General features: G+C 47.7%; 1 protein-coding gene across 3 annotated transcripts; it reads left to right on the forward strand.

The window, feature by feature from the left end:
- The first annotated feature begins 136 nt into the window (after positions 1-136).
- Positions 137-16754, forward strand: IVNS1ABP (influenza virus NS1A binding protein). 3 transcript variants are annotated; one of them, XM_064664061.1, is made up of 15 exons: positions 137-487; positions 6049-6260; positions 7434-7560; positions 7852-8021; positions 8109-8184; positions 8875-9048; positions 9408-9533; positions 10899-11006; positions 13046-13172; positions 13696-13920; positions 14031-14152; positions 14250-14376; positions 14454-14585; positions 14722-14895; positions 15339-16754. In XM_064664061.1, the coding sequence occupies exons 3-15, from the start codon at positions 7450-7452 to the stop codon at positions 15590-15592; spliced, it is 1926 nt and encodes a 641-aa protein (XP_064520131.1). In that variant the 5' UTR covers positions 137-487; positions 6049-6260; positions 7434-7449; the 3' UTR covers positions 15593-16754. The 3 variants fall into 3 exon arrangements, with proteins under 3 accessions (XP_064520131.1, XP_064520133.1, XP_064520132.1); XM_064664063.1 differs by lacking the exon at positions 137-487 and adding an exon at positions 3623-3734; XM_064664062.1 differs by lacking the exon at positions 137-487 and adding an exon at positions 5371-5615.
- Positions 16755-16786: the final 32 nt, after the last annotated feature.

Here is a 16786-nt window from a genome sequence, read left to right on the forward strand (position 1 = left end):
AGCGCTGCGAGCAACCCCTCGGCGGCGCCGGGTACCGGCAGAAACGGGCACTGTGGGCCCGCCCCTACGTCGTCCTCCTCCTCAGCCCTCACGGGCCCGGCCGTTCTCCCGCCGCCCCTGAGGCGGACGCGCCTTGGCCGCAGCGCCCCGGCCGCGGAGGGCGGAGCGGCCGGACTCGATTCCCGGCCGACCGGGGCCATCACCGCCCCAGCACCGCCTCCTTCCCTCCTTCCCTCCCTGCCTGGCTTCCTCCCGCCCCGCGCAGGCGAACGGTCCGAGGCGCAGCCCCTGCGTGTTCCCGCAGCTCCGTGGCCGCGCTTCCCGCTCCGCTCCCGCCGCCCTCCTCCCCTTCTCCCCCGGCAGCGCCGCGCCCTCCGCGCCCTCCGCTCCCTGTTCCCGGCGGGCCGGGGCTGCCCCTGCAACCGGCTTCCCCCGCACTCCGGAGGCTCCCAATATGTTCAGCGCCGTCTGCGCTCAGAGGCACCAGGTAGGGCGGGCGGGGGGCGGCAGGGCCGTGCGGCCGCTCTTTGTTCGGCGCCGGGGAGCGGGCGGGGCGGCGGCCCCGGGCGGGCGCCCCGCGCTGAGGGAGCCGGAGGCGCTGCGGCCCCGCCGCTCTTTGTTGGTGCTCGGGGCGCGTCTCCTCGGGCCGCGGAGTTGCCGTGTGGGCACGGCCTGGAGGGCGGGAGGCCGCTCGGTGCCTGCGGGGGCAGCGGGGCTGTGGTGTGACCCCGGCCGGGGCTCCCCGCGCTCTCCGGGGCTGCCGGGCCAAGGGCAGCTTTGCCTCCCCCAGCGCCACCTCCCCGAACCCTCGGAAGTAACTGGGGGGAAAGGATCGCGGAAGTCCCGGGCTTTGCAGGAAATAGGGGTGAACAACGTGTGCTGACAGCTGCTTGCCAATGTCACGACCTTTTCTGTCATCCGTACCCGCTCTAGGAACTGGGGGATAATACAGCCAAATGTGGGCTGTCAGCCCACGTTAGTGCTTCTGGGGAAAGCTGGTGAGGATGAATGACCACGGGGTGTGTTGGGTTTTTGTTTGTTTCGGGGGGCGGTGGGGGGTGGGCAGAAGTACAGTATTTTCTGCCGGTGTGCACCAATTTCCAGCAGCTTTGTGGAATTTTTCAGAGGCGCTTCAAGGTAGAAAATACCTTTGCATTAGAAAATACCTTCGCATTGGCACCCTCACTGTTCCCTCACCCGGAATTCCCACGGACAGTAAAACCTGGATGGATTGGTTATGATTTTTATGGAGGATAGAGGAATGTTGACAAAGTGAGAGGCAGAGTTACTCCTAAGGAGATGAGTGGTGGTGGAGTAATGGAAACACAGCCTCATGTCACTCTTTATTTGTGTGGTTTGTGAAGGGAGGATTTTTTTTTGTTGTTTCCAGTGATGGGTGTGTAGACACCACATTTATTCTCTTCTGTCAGGGAGCTGCAAAATAAGAAGCCAAGCAGGATGTGGTGCTTCGATGGTGAGATTGGTTTAATTTTAGAAAGCGGATTTTTTAGCCACAAGCCTGACTCCTGAGCACAGGGTGCAACAGCGAGGGAATATTTTCCAGTTAGGAAGCTGCTGTAAATAGGTCTGATTTTGTTTTCCTCAGCTTGAGTTCATAAGGAGCAGGAGATGGTAAGAAAGGCAAAAACTACCCAGAATGGGGGGGTGGGAGACCAGGAGGACACACAAACAAACCCCACTAATTTGGTTGTGTGACAGATGTTTAGAGAACTGTGGGAAGTGTCTATTAGTGGAAAAAAAAAACCCATGAGGAGGGAGGGAGGGAGGAGGAAAGAGCTCAGATTTTAGTAGAGTGGATGTGAGGCAGAAGCTGAAAAAAGAGATGTAGATAAAGACTACGTGGGAAAGGGGAGGAAAGGCAGGAGCAGTGTGGAAAGGGGACTAATGAACAGTGCTGGGACTCGGAGGCGTGGGAGGCCAGTCCTGGAAGCGAGTGCTAAATGGGCAGCTGAGGTGTCAGAGCTGAGGGTTGTCGCTGGAACAGCAGTAACAGTCAAGCAGAAAGCCTGCTGCTTATAAATTTTTAAAGTGTGCATGCATAATGTGTGTTTGGAAGAGCTCTCTAGGCTTGCTCTCTATAGAGGACAGCCCAAGTATTGTGTCTCTGGGGCCGCATGTCAGAGATTTTGGAAAACGTCCACAGTACTCCATCCTTCCCGTTCAGTTCTTACCCAGGGATAGCAAATATTCCCTCCCTCTCTCCTCATTGCTGGGGTGGGAGCACAACTGAGGTTGATTTGCAGCGAAATAGAGCAATTTTGTCTACAAGTCATAGTTATCAGTGAGACTAAATCTTCAGTGGAAATCAACTGAGAAGTGAATAAGCAAAACAAATTGTTGTAAATCTTGAGTGTTACTTTAAGTCCCTGGTGTAAAGAAGTCGAGCCTGTTTAGTGGTGTAAAGTATGTTGATATGTGTCTTGGTCCGTGAAGTGGACCAGTGCAAACTCAGACATGAAAAGATAGTGTGTTTTTATCATAAATAAGTGCTAATCTCTGAAAGAAATGTTTTGAGGATGTCTGCTTTTATCTTCTGATACAGGTAATGGACTGTGAACAGTTGTAGGTGTGACCTACAATTCTTCTGAGCTGGGCTGTGACAAGCCAGAAAGCACCTACAGAGGTGTTACATTCCATTTTTGTTTCATTGTCCCAACAAATGTCAATCGAGTATCCATCATTATTTCAACAAGTATTGACTTTTAATCGACAGATGAACAAGTATCTCTCCCAAGGTAGTGCTTCACTTGTGAGTTGAAGAGGTAATACCTTAATGTGACAAAAAAGTTTGTGCAAACTTGGCACAGAGCAAGGGCTTTGTCTGCCTTTGCAGTGAAACACAGCACATGGAAAGTGGACTGTATTAAAGGTGAGAGGTGAAAGAGATACTCCCTGTGTTGTTGGGTCATGGGCAAGGTGACTTTTGCCTCTAGGGCTTGTCTTGGTGCCTCACCAGAGATCACAGGTCCTACAGGTGGCTCTGCAGGGGAGTCCTAGGGCACAGTAAAGGGTTTGAGATGCTCCAGTAATAATCTTGGGGAAGGTTTTTTAAATGCTGGAATATTTTCTGCAGTGAACAACTGTTTTAATAAAACATTGGGTTGTGCAGATTCAAAATGCTGAATGCAATTAAGAATTTAAAGTGTATTAATTATTACATTTATTTGCTCTTGTAACTGAGCTAATCATATTCCAGCAGCATTTACAAGATATATAAGAGGATAGTGTAGTGAAGGATGAGAAGACTTAGTATCATGGTTATTTAGGTGAGTCTTCTTAAATGCACCTTTAAATGTACATACAGTGAAATGGAAAGATGGATTTAAGAGGAGGAAGTTTTCCTTCTGGAAGCCAGTGTGTGCAGCCAGTTTATCTCCGAGTGTGTTACGAGCCGTGACTCTTTCATGGCCCAGTGACACACACATGTAGCAGAGGAGAATCTCAGTCTGTGCCCCACCTGAAGTGTTCAGGAACCACAGTTATTCCAGCACAGTTGTGTTTAAGTGGAGCAGCTGGGCAGACATTTGAGTCCTGGCATTCCTGTGCTTGGGAACAGCCGTGACGTGGGAACACACCACGTGAGCGTTGGGCAGCACAGCGTGATCGGCTCTTGATCGAAGGGCTGTCACCACTGTCCAACCTCAGGATTAACTAGAACAGAAATCCAGAGCTCACACATCACTCTGGTTTCTTTTCTTTGCTTCATTTAAAAAGTAAGTGCAGGGAGTTCTCAAGTAAGAGTTTTCTCAAGTGGAATGAATGTGTTGTTCCCATTCTGGGATGCCAATTTTGTAGCTTTAAAGTGTTTAAAGAAGTGCATTTGGGTGGAGCTTGAAAAGTCTTCAGAGGCACCAGGATTTTCCTGGGTGGCAATGATCTGGGAACATCACACTTGGCTTCAAACAAATTCAAAATCCTGGAAAACTGTGAAAAAAAGCCACACATGGTTCTTGCTGTGGTGAGCTGGAAGGGAATATAAGCAAGGGGGGGAAAGGTAATGACAAAGTGATTTAGATTTTTAAAATAATTTTTAGGAAGAGGTTGTTTGCAGTACCTGTTTATAACCTTTAATGCAGAAAATGCAGCATTCTTGGCTTTTCAGTGAATTTTGGCTGATAGTTTGGCTTTTTTTTTTAGCAGTAGTATACCAAACCAAAAAGAATGTGGAAAGTAATGAATCTGCTCATGCTATTTAATGCTATTTTGAGTAATAATATTAGCCATGACACACAAACCAGCACTGAAACTCTGTGGCAATAATTAAGATGTTCTCAGATATTCAAATTGGACAATACTTTGAGGTGCACCAATGTGTATGTGTGGGTTTGATGTCACACATCAGAGGACTGCGAGAGTCAAATCTTCCATTGCAATCCAGAATTATTTGGGATGGCCTTTTTAGGTCTTCAAGGTCACAAGAACAGTGCTATGACACTTGTAATAAAGTTGATATGCTACAGCAGAATGTGACAAAACGTGCCCAGAGATGTAAACTGAGCGAGGCCGGTGCTGAGATTGGTTTGGAGTTGTTTGACTGGCTGTCCTGTAACTGGAAGTGTTTTGGTTGAGGTGAATCTTTGGGGAGTCAGGCTCTGTTCTGAGAAGTTTGGATCACTTTGAAACCTGCAGTGATTATGGCAGTTGTACCCACATGAGAAGTGTTGACTGCCAAATGCTTAATTAAATAATATTTGGTAAATAGAGCTTGGTTTCAATTTCAGAACTTGCCTGTAGGATTATAAAAAGAATACACCTTTAATCTTTGAGATTTCTTTTCCTAGAAAAGCAGGCTGACCTTAAAGTAGAAGGTTGTAGTCCCAGGGTCCTCCCAGCGTTCCAGGGTTCTCCATTCCAGCTGGATGGAGCTCTGGAGCAGGTGTTCCTTCCTTGGAGGAGGGGGTGTGCCTGTTCCAGTAGCCAAACCTAATGACAGTTAATTCTTCCTGCCCGAAGCGTTGTCTGCGGGGCTGCGGGGCTGGGAGCGGTGCGCCGTGGAGCCGGGATATGGCGGGATAATGCCCCCTGCCGCTGCCGGGAATCAGCCTCCCGCTGGAGCTGCCGCTCTGCCGAGGGACCAGGGACACAGCTCCTGCCCGGGGACACCCGTGTGGCAGCACCAGGGGCACGGCGGCTCTTCCCTGCAACGGGGGCAACTTTTTTTAGGAAACCCGATTCCCAATGTGGCATTTATTGTGTAGATGTGAGGAGAGCTTTGGAGCTGGAGTGCTCGAGGTTTTCCTGAGGTGGCATCAGGGTCATGGAAAGTTCCAGAGTGGGTGTTTGGTGCCTGTTCCCTCCCTGCTGCTGCTCCTCCTCCTCGTGTGCCCTCCCCGAAAATCCCGGCATAAAGAGCCCACAGAAGGTGGAATCCCAGCGCAGAGCTCGACCAGAACCCAGCTGATTCTGTTCACAGACTTTTCACCAGGGAAAGCTGTCATCCAGATAGTGGTCTCTGACTTCGTAAATCCTTTTGGAAGTACCAGAGACTGGAGACATGCCCAGTCATTTCAGACATGTCCTTAATCCATCGTCAGACAATTTTAGGCATTCGGTAGAAGAAGGCTATAAGTAGATGAGCACAGAAAAAGCCAAAGGTAGGAGGCTTGTGGATCGGGGTCTTCTTTAAAATTATATTTTACAATAGTATTTTCGTTGTGTTACTTGCAAGTTATTTACTGGTGCAAGCAGTAATGGTCTGGGATAGGATGTGCTGAAGGGCAGAGCTGGTAAGGAATTGTTTGAAAATGGGATTCAGATCTTCTCACTTTTTCTCTAAGCACTAATTTAGCCCTTTGCTTGTCTTTGGGGGTTTAACAAGTGGTGTGGTTGATCTCTCATTAGGCATGAGAATGTGTTGGTGTCAGTGTGGAATTTTTCAGGCTGTTTGCTTTTTGTGAAGAACACCTTGTTTGTGAGCTTGTTTGTTTGGGTCAGGAACTTGTACTTTGACACAGCATGGAAGTTTTATCTGAAATACAGGCTAGCACTATCTGTTGTCCTTACTTGATAACTTCTCCTTTGTTGCAGGTTATGATGAATGATTATCACAGAAGAAATTCATGTCTATAGCTCATAAGGACTTTATTACATCATCTTCAAGCCTGATAGTTTTGGAATCCATATTGCAGCTGCTTCTGCATTTCAACAAACATCTCCCCAGAGCACGGAAACTCAAGTGCTCTGTTCTAACACAGTGATACCATTGGACTATTTTAAATTTACAGTCATATATTTGTTAGGTGAGTTGATACCACTAAGTATGTGTACAGTAGCTAATACTTTAGCTGAAATGCTGCAAATTTTAACCCTTGCTGTCCTTTTTTTAATTAAACACAATAAATGGATAATGATCTTTGTAATTAAGAGTATTGTTGCCAGTTTAGGGTCAAATATTTGCAGTGGTAAGTGAAAATAAATGGATTAATACTAGAATTATTTTGGGGGGGCTTTGCTATTTCTGCTACTGATTTTTGCTCTCCACTTTTTCTGTTTTGGGTTTTTCTCATTTACTCTGATCTTCAGAATTTTCTTACACCTTAGATGGAAATACAGATTGTTGCTGGTAACATTAGTAGTATCCCACATATACTTTCCTCTGCAATTTTTGAGAAACTGTACTTTTGTGTGTGTTAGTAGCTCAAAGTCACAAATTTGATTTTTTTTTTTAATTACTATTTTTAATTCATTAGGTGACATCAGGGTAATATTTTAGTATTCTTAATTAGCTTCCTATTTGGAAAGTGGACTTTTCCTGTAAGTGCATAACTAAAAGCGAATCAATTGAAAGAGCTACAAAATAGCTTTCAGATCAAAAAGTTAGTTTCCTGAAGTTATTTTTCCTGCCTTGGACCAGTTCCCCTGAGGTGATGTGTTTATATATGGGTAAGATCTTCAGGGGAGGTTGTTTTAGCTTCAAGATGACTTAAAATCTATGGTCATTTTGTTGGTCATAATGTTGTTTCATGAGTTCCAGCTGCTCTACAATACTGAGTCATTACTCATAAAATTAAACAAAAAATATTTCTATTTCTATTCTACTTCACCAGTTACTTTAAATTCTTATTTTTCAATGTAGCTGTGCAAAAAATGCAGCTGACCAGTGTGATAGTGAGTGGAAAATGGTGATGAATAATGAGAGCTGGTGATAAATGTCCCAAATAAGATCTTTATAGAGGGGAGTGAAGCTTCTTGTGTAATCCAGGGACTTCCAGCTTGCTCCCATGGAGCTGGCACAGGGTGTAGTTCTGAACCTGGTACCTCCTGTGATGTGAATTAAGAGCTGTGGCCTTGGTCTGTGAAAATCGTGAACCCCTTTATCCTCCCTGAGTGTCTGTTTGCAAACAGGGTGTTAATAGTCCTCCTGCACCGAAGCATGACATTGTGTCCATAACCTTTATGCCTTTTCCTTGCAGCCAAACCATCACCAAAATGATTCCCAATGGATATTTGATGTTTGAAGATGAGAACTTCATCGAGTCCTCCGTTGCCAAACTCAATGCCTTACGGAAGAGCGGCCAGTTCTGCGACGTCCGCCTCCAGGTACCCATGTCCTGTCCCCTGAGGGCTCTGTGTGCCTCACTGCTCAGGAGAGGGGGCATTTCAGAGTCCAGTTTTCCTGAAAAACGTACACTGAAAAAAAATAAATCAGATGTGCTTTGAGAGGAGTGATGCTGACATTGTTTTCCAGCCAGAGACTATTGATTGGAAAAACCGATTTGATCTGTGGCATCCACTTGAACTGTGGCTTTCCCTTTATGCTATTAAAATACAGATGTAATTCCAAAAATTCCTTACCAGCATGTGAGCTTTCTGTTTGTGTTCTGACTGCAGGTGTGTGGCCACGAGATGCTGGCACACCGAGCTGTGCTGGCCTGCTGCAGCCCCTACCTGTTTGAAATCTTCAACACTGACAGTGACTGCCACGGAGTGTCCCACGTGAAGTTTGATGATCTCAATCCAGAGGCTGTGGAAGTTCTGTTGAATTATGCCTATACTGCTCAGTAAGTGGTTTTCACAGAAAGCAGAGAGAGTAAGCTTTGGTTTGGAAGATCAGAATGATAACAAAGATAAATTTCTGTCTTGAATAGGTTGAAAGCTGACAAAGAGCTGGTTAAAGATGTATACTCTGCAGCAAAGAGGTTGAAGATGGAGAGGGTTAAGCAGGTACAGTTCTCAGCTCCTCTGGAAGTCCTTTCTGCCTTCCCAAGCTGATAGCATTGTGCTTTTTGGTGTTAGTGAGGCAGAAAGTGATGCCTGTGTGTCAGTGTGAAGCTTCTGCAGGTGTCCCTTGGCGCTGCAGTGACCAGGTGCCAGCAGTGAGTGCTGCTCCCACATGAGTCGTGTTTGTGCTGAGGGGGTCTCTGAACTCATGTTTGGGGTTTGTGCACCTGCGTGAGGAAAACAGCTTGGAATCCCGGCTGGTTGCTCACCTTGGGGTCTGTGGGAGCAGTACTGTGCTTGCTTGTGTTGGGGACATAATTGAACCTGGAAAAAAGAATAATCCACCCCCTCCTGAATATAAAGTTGGTAGTGCTTGATGCCACGGAGGGGGATACCTTTTCCAAGGGATAGGGATTCACCTCACCTGACTAAGGAGGTTGTAATAGGTGTTCTGTAGAAAAGCAGGGGGCCAGTGTCATGTCAGCAACTTCCAAATGTATCTGACTTTTTCATTTAAATTTGCATATTCCTATGGAAGGCAACGTGTCCTTTCCAGCTCTGGCATGGGGACGACGGCAGACAGTCACTGTCCTGCAGGCACAAAACAGCTGTTGCTGTATGTTGGGGTGGATGATTTAAATGCATAAAAACCTTGTCTCCTTGTGAACTAAGATGGAGCTTTTCCCTTCCCAGGTCTGTGGTGACTATTTGCTGTCCAAGATGGATGTGCAGAGCTGCATCTCCTACCGGAACTTTGCCAGTTCCATGGGAGACTCCCGTTTGTTGAACAAGATCGATGGCTACATACAGGAACACCTTGTACAGATTTCAGAACAGGAGGAATTTCTCAAACTCCCACGGCTAAAGGTTAGTTTGGCTTTGTAGAATTCCTTCTGGGACTGGATTTCTGAAGAGCAACCAGCAAGGATGGCTTCCTTTTTGGGGGAAGGAAAACTTGGTGTATTGACTTCTGCCAACAGAGCGACAGTTGTGGATCTGTGTAATATTCATATGCTCTGAACCTTAACTGTGGAGAGGACACACTGTCGTCCTTTCCAAGTGCAGAAGGTACTTGGTTGTTGTGCTTAAACACTCTGCTTAGTTCCAGAGCCTGGGCAGCTCCTCCGAGGTAAAGCGAGAGTAATGCTGGCTGTGTAAAGTACAGCACGCTGCACGAACCAGGGTGATTCCTAGGGAGTAATCATGCTTTTCTCTTCTCCTTCAAGCTTGAAATAATGCTGGAAGACAATGTTGGCCTACCCAGCAATGGCAAATTGTACACAAAGGTAATCAACTGGGTACAGCGCAGCATCTGGGAGAACGGAGACAGCCTGGAAGATCTCATGGAAGAGGTTAGTCTTCAAGAAAATGGGATTCAACATTTATTTTTTTTAAATGAAAAAGCCATTATGAAGGATGATCCCTTTTTACTTTTTAATTTTTTTAAATTTTTTTCACTTTTTGAACTATGACCCTAAAGAATTTAAATTTTACTGTAGGTACCCCTAAGCTGAGAAACTGGGGGGGTGTTCAGGTGAGCTGAATGAACTGTTCAGTCTGGTCTTCTGCTTTCCCTTTTTGCTCCCTGTTGCTGTATAGTGCCCTCAGAGTGGCGTGTATCTCGCTGTAGGTTTGGGGAGGTGGTAACTGAGGACTTGCCGTAGATTCTTGATGTTTTCCTCTTGCAGGTTTTGCTTGTAAATGCACAGTAAGTAAAAGCTTCTAATGGTTGTTCCTCCCCGTTGGTTTATCTCCCCATAGGTTTATTAACAAAACTAGGATACCAAGGCTGAAGAACCAAGAAGAACCTCAAGTGTATTGACACGTACAGAAGCAGCAGTCCTGCCCCAGTTCTCCTAAGAAAATCCGCTGTGGGCAGAGAACGATGATGATGATTTAATGGTGTTTATTACTCCTTTTACAGGATACATTCTTTTGAAAGTTGTGTGTTGTTAAATGGCTTTACTCATGAATACTGATAGTAGATGTAGCCTGGGCAGTGGTTAATGGAAAAATTAGCGGGGAGGCAAAATTTTTAATTGGCTACAGGCTTTGCCAAATCTCGTGGAACGTCGGAATTTTCCGAGTTTGTTATTTACAAGCATGAAAGATCTTCAGAAACACTTGTATAGGCAAAGGTACATGTTGATACTGTCGTATATTCTCAAGTGTGTATTTCCTCTTGGAACAAGCTTTGATCATGTTGAAACTCAGATGCATTTCATTGAAACAGCTGCATCTGATGTTCAGTGGTGGACAGCAGTTCCCTCCAGAGCTTAAATTCGTGTTGTCTTCCCTCGTTCCCATACCTTTCTTTTAGAGTCCACTGTTGGCTTCTCTTGACGTTTTTTGATGGAGATAAATATGTGTATTTTTCAAGCAAGAAAACTTGTGTGCAGGGATAAGGAAAAATGCTTTGCATGAGACTGTGAATTTGTGTAACTCTGCAAATTAATGTGCCTTTTGCTTGTCTAATGTTTCTGTGCTGGAAAAACAAGCAGCAGAAGCCTATGGAAAAGGAAGATGTCTCTCTCAAGCTGAGAAGGTGTGGACCCTCCACCCCTGTTTGAAGATTGCCACCATGACATCTGCTTCCTTTTAGTGGTGCCCTGGGCGAGCTCGGGCGGAGCGAGGAGCAGGGTGTGCCGGGGGGATGTGCTGTAGCTGAGGGGCGCCGGGGCAGCAGCCACATGGGTGTTCTGTTGTTGTCTTTGCAGGTGCAAACGCTGTACTACTCAGCTGATCACAAGCTGCTTGATGGAAATCTGCTAGATGGACAGGCTGAGGTGTATGGCAGTGAGGATGACCACATTCAGTTTGTGCAGGTACAAATTGCAGCCAGCCTCAGGTAACCCCAGCTAGACTGGAGCAGGTTACAGCACACCTGAAGTCTTGTGTTGTGCCAGCAGAGAAAGCAGCAGTAGCTGTCATGGAGAAATACGCCACGAGAAAGTCTCTCTTTCAGAGCTGCTGCAGGCAGGGGTACAGTCTCAGCCTCTGGTTTTTTGGCAGACTGAGCCTTTGCAAAACCCAGTGCTCTGGGTTTGACTTCAAAATCAATCTTGGCTGTTAGAAGAAAGAAGAGGCAGACAAGCACTCAGCTGTAGGAAGTCAACTGAGGCTTTGTAGAGTTATCCAGAGGCTGTAAAGAATCTCGGGCCGCTTGGCTTGCAGTGGGGAATGCTGCTGGGAAATTCTGGCCCAGGGAGAGATTCCAGATCCAAGTTCTAATCCTTCAGCTGCCAGCGTCCGTTCCCTTTGTTCAGCTGCACTGGTAGTGTAGCTGCCAGATCTCTCTGATCTAGAGGTGTTTTGACTGAGTGCAAGTCAGTCCTGTGCTTTTTGAAAGGGTGTTTTTAATTATTTTCATTTTTTTCATTTCTAACCAGGTATAATCCTTCTCAACTCCTGAAAACCACACAGCTTAGCAAAACAGAGGCTAAGCACAAAGAATAAAAAGGGACTAACAGATGTAAATTATCAGTTGTTTTATACACCTGAAGTTTGTTTAAATTCACTGAATTTGAAGTAGATGTCTTGTAATATTTTGTAACATGCTGATAAAAAAAGTTTACGTCTTGCAACTTTTAGCAAAACACTGTCCACCCCAGAACATGGATTTTAGAAATGAAAAGAGAGGAAAATGAAAAGCCAGCTAATTTTCCACTTTCTTAATTGTTTTTAATAAGCCTTCACAGACTTCTCCACCTTTGGATACTACTCCTTGTAATGCTTAGGAGTGGGAAGGCGAAGGTTCAGAAAGTTCATTTTCAGAAATAAGACCAGGGGTCCTCAATTTTTTTCTAAATCCTTTCCGATAAGAAGAATCACCGACTTTAGACATTCTAAACAGTTGGGAGATCTAACACCAGTCTTGGAAAAATTGTAACTTTTAAGTTTTTGAATTACAAAAGTTTGTATTTTCTGTTAGGGTCGAGGCAGTTTAAGGATAAGAGCACAAGGAGTTAACTGGATGGAGATTCAGCCACACCAAAACCGCTGCCCACCAATGAGCTGATGTTCAGGGGGAGCTGAGTGTAGCAGTGCAGCTCCTCTGTGTGAGGATATCGGCACTAGGTGTTGTGTTTTAGAAGTCTTGTGACAGTTTCCATGGAGATCAGGCTCTAGGGAACTCTGCAAGCATCACAAGCTTGGGACTGTGGTCACAAACTCTGCCGCTGAGCAGAACAGACAGCACAGCAACTTCTGGGCTTCAGGAAAAGCCTGAACCGCCCCAGCCAGCTGGGCTGAAATGGGAAATTTGGAGGGTTTTCTTAACTGAGCAAAATAATGTAAGCTACAGTATAAATTTAATTGCAGATGAAAAGGAAGCAGAAATCTCCTGTTACTGGGAAGTATCAAGGGAGTAAAATCCAAGAAACAGCTAATCTGAGCACAGAGAGGAACTGAGGCGAAATTAATTTGTCTTCAGGGAATGAAGAGAATAGTTAATTCACTTCCAAATAGCATTATATAATGAACTCCAGTTCAGGAGCAGAGCTGTGAGAGGCTTCTAGTTGGTAGCTCAGTTGTGTCCCACTGCATGCAGCTCTTGCCTTGCATTTGTAAATGCTGTCAGTGAGGCAGATTCTTCCAGGGATTTGAAATGGTTCCTGCTCCGACTCCAGCAGTGTAGAGCTGCAGTCCCAGGATGAGAGCAGTCCCAGGAGGAAGGTGCAGGGTGGTTTGTGGCTGTTGCTGGGCAGGGAGGTGCTCTGCAGGAGGAGCTAAGTGTGCTCCAAGTGCTGCTCTGCGGGGGCACACGGATGTGCTCTGCAGTAGGTACGGAGTAGCTCAGGGAAGCAGAGGGAGCAGGAGGTGTAGTCTCTGGCTAGGTTTCTGTAGCTGCCTTTTGATTTTGCAGAAGAAGCCACCACGTGAGAATGATCACAAGCAGATCAGTAGCAGCTCCACTGGATGTCTTTCTCCAAATGCTACTGTTCAGAGTCCTAAACACGAGTGGAAAATCATTGCTTCAGAGAAGACCTCGAGTGAGTAACAGGGGCAGGGCTTGTCTAACAGATGTGTCTGGTATCGTGTACCCACCACCTCCTGCTCCCTGGGGGTTTCCTTCAGCATCTCTGAGGAATGCAGAAGTGCTTTTTCTTACAAGTAATTGATGGGATGTTTCTAATGTAACTGGGATCACATACACCTCAATTCCTTGTCTACAGGGCCATCCCAAATGCCAAGGTGTGCAGCAGTTACCCAGAAAAGCCTAAGGAGATAGGCAGTCCCTAATTAATTAGCAGAGCTCTTTGCTCTGGGTGTGTGCGGAGACTCTCCCAGCACATCCTTAGGTTGCTGTCTTACGTTCTTCGAGTACTGTTTTAGTACTTAAAACTCAGATTTTTCAGTAACTAACACTTTTTCTAACACTTGGAAAACCAGTAACCAGAAAAAACCCAAGGAGATAAGGGGAGGAGCAGAACCAAAAGACCCTCGTTGGCTTTCGTTTGGGGTGACCCACGACTTTACTGACCTCGGCGATCTCTCCTTGTCTCCCGCTGCCAGGTAACACGTACCTGTGTCTGGCTGTTCTGGACGGGGTGCTGTGTGTGATCTTCCTGCACGGCCGGAACAGCCCGCAGAGCTCCCCCTCGAGCACCCCCCGGCTGCTGAAGAGCCTCAGCTTCGAGCTGCAGCCCAGCAATGTGGTGGAGAAGCCCATGTCCCCCATGCAGTACGCGCGCTCGGGGCTGGGCACGGCCGAGCTGCACGGCAAGCTCATCGCTGCAGGTCAGGGCAGGGGCAGGGGGCTGGGGGGTCCTCACCACCGCCCGCTGGGGTTCCTCAGCATCACAGCACGTGGGCTCGAACGGTGGTGCCACAAGAGCCTTTGCTTCCAGGTGGCTACAACCGGGAGGAGTGCCTGCGCACGGTGGAGTGCTACGACCCGCAGAGCGACACCTGGACCTTCATCGCGCCCATGAGGACGCCCAGGGCGCGGTTCCAGATGGCAGTGCTGATGGTGGGTGCACACACGGGGCACGCTGACCGCCACGAGGGCTTCCTCCGTGCTTCTGGGGTGCTCCAGTGCTGAAGGGGGGGGTGTTTGTTCCACTCAGGGGCAGCTCTATGTCGTGGGGGGATCCAACGGCCACTCGGATGACCTGAGCTGTGGAGAGATGTACGAGCCAGAGATCGACGACTGGACTCCTGTCCCAGAGCTGAGGACCAACCGCTGCAATGCAGGTGAGGCCTCTGCAGCACAGGGGGCTGGGGGGTTTTAAATTCACTCCTTTCCTTACCATTCTGTCCCTTGTGAACAGGAGTGTGTGCCCTGAATGGAAAGCTGTACATCGTGGGTGGTTCTGATCCTTATGGCCAAAAGGGACTGAAGAACTGTGATGTGTTTGATCCTGTAACAAAGTCCTGGACAAGCTGTGCTCCCCTGAACATCCGTAAGTTCGTTGTGTAGTCAGGAGGGAGGGGGAGAGAAGGGCAACCACAAAACTACCCCAAAGCAAAACCCAAACCAAAGCGAGCTGAGCTGCTGTGGGATGTTGGTGCATGGCTGTTGCTGGCGTTGGCTTGCAGGGAGACACCAGTCGGCCGTGTGCGAGCTGGGGGGGTTCCTGTACATCATCGGGGGAGCCGAGTCGTGGAACTGCCTCAACAGCGTGGAGCGTTACAACCCTGAGAACAACACGTGGACCCTCATCGCGCCCATGAACGTGGCACGGCGCGGCGCCGGCGTGGCCGTGCGGGAAGGTGCGGGGCTGCCGGGGGCTCCCGGGGAGGGGGCTGGCTCTGAGGGGGGCTCTCTTGGTAGGGGCTGCTGCTGCAGGGCCTGAGCAGCGTCTGGTGCTTGGTGACTGTTCCACGTTAAGCTGCGATGTTAGTGGAGTACAAAGCTGTGTTCCTGCTCGGGGAGGACACAGTACAGTAAGAACCTGGCCAACCTTGTTTGGATTAAAGAAAAGTAATCAGAGAGTTTTGGGGCATTCCCTGTTCGCTCTTTTCAAAGCACTCCAGAGCTGCACCTGTTTGCATTTAGCTCTGACCCAGGTTCCCCTCAGCTGCCGCGCTCAGGAGAGCCAAAGCAGGTCACCTTGTCACTGCCAGACCCCCTGGGGTTCCTCCTTCGGGCTGGGTCTGCATTCCCAGGAGGAGGCTGGGACCCAGCGCCCATCCTGTGCCCTTCCCTTTGCCAGGCAAGCTGTTCGTGGGCGGCGGGTTCGACGGCACGCACGCGGTGAACTGCGTGGAGATGTACGACCCCGCGCGCAACGAGTGGCGCATGATGGGCAGCATGACCACGGCCCGCAGCAACGCCGGCATCACCACCGTGGGCAACACCATCTACGCCGTGGGCGGCTTCGACGGCAACGACTTCCTCAACACGCTCGAGGTCTACAACCCGGAGACCAACGAGTGGAGCCCCTACACCAAGATCTACAAGTTCTGAGTGAATTAAATCCCCTTTTCAGACTAACAGGCTTAGTGATGTAATTGTGTGTCGGTAGAGGTACACCTGTGAATAGGGGCGGGGAGGGCATAGACGTTGCCAACAGCAACACAGAGCTTTTGCATATTGCATATTAATGTGCTGTACATATTTTGTTTTGGAAAGAATATTGAGATGAAGGGGGTTTTTGTGTATTTTAGAACTTTTGTTTTGGTTTTGTTTTCAAGATTTTGGAGATAAAGCAGGAGAAACTAGACTGGGCATATCATTTCAGGAGCTTCCCCCAGTGTTTGTTCTGTCACTTTGCACATGAAATGGCTTCCTGTAGGTGTGTTCTCGGGGCAGGAAGGGTAAAGTTTGGGGGGGATAGTTGTTTTTTCTTTCTCATCAGGCCTTGGTTTCCTTCAGTAACTGGAACAATCTGTAACAAGAAGCCTTATTTAAATAGATATAATGGCTATTTTTTTTATTAAAAAAAAGCTGACATGCCTCTGCTAATACCTTATCTTTTACAATTGCCTTTTTATAACAGTTTTTATATACTCAGCAGAGTATTTTGTCTGTTGAAATGCACATGGCAGATCAATGGTTATTGGAACAAAGAGACAACCTTGGAGTTCATAGAGAGCGAGTGGGACAGTGGACTCACCCGTGTGGGAGCTTTGCCTCTGCTGCAATAGTGTAAGTTAGTCTGCACCACCTACCTTAGAGCTGCACAGGCTTTCTGAGACACCACAGCTGAGACTTCCTGGGGGGGAGAATTCCTTTGGCTCTGGGTGTTTTGAGGACGCAGAGCGCTTTCTGTACAGCCGTTTGTTACTCTGGGTGAGCTGATCTTTGTCCTCAGCTCGGGGGGGGGGTTCTCATAGGTTTTCAACTCTTGCCAGTTGGCACTGAAAATGTGTTGTAGTAACTGTTTTAAGTTTATTTTTCTAATATTCCGAGCTGGAAGTGTGATAGAACACAAATAACTTGATTTCCTATGTGCTCATAGTCCTGTTTTCGTTCACTCTCTCTGTTCCTCTGGATCAGCTGTTGGGTTGGGATGACTTGGTGTCTAATGTGTAGTGCTGCACACCTAACTGGGTGCCAAACTAGCACTGACTGCTTGCTGCTGCTGCAAACACATTAAAGGTACCTTTTGGGAAACCCTCGCACCACAGGCGTGCCCTGAGCTCTCTGTGTCCTTTTCTT

Source organism: Pseudopipra pipra, chromosome 9, assembly GCF_036250125.1.
Source record: "Pseudopipra pipra isolate bDixPip1 chromosome 9, bDixPip1.hap1, whole genome shotgun sequence".
NCBI classification, from domain to species: Eukaryota; Metazoa; Chordata; class Aves; order Passeriformes; family Pipridae; genus Pseudopipra; species Pseudopipra pipra.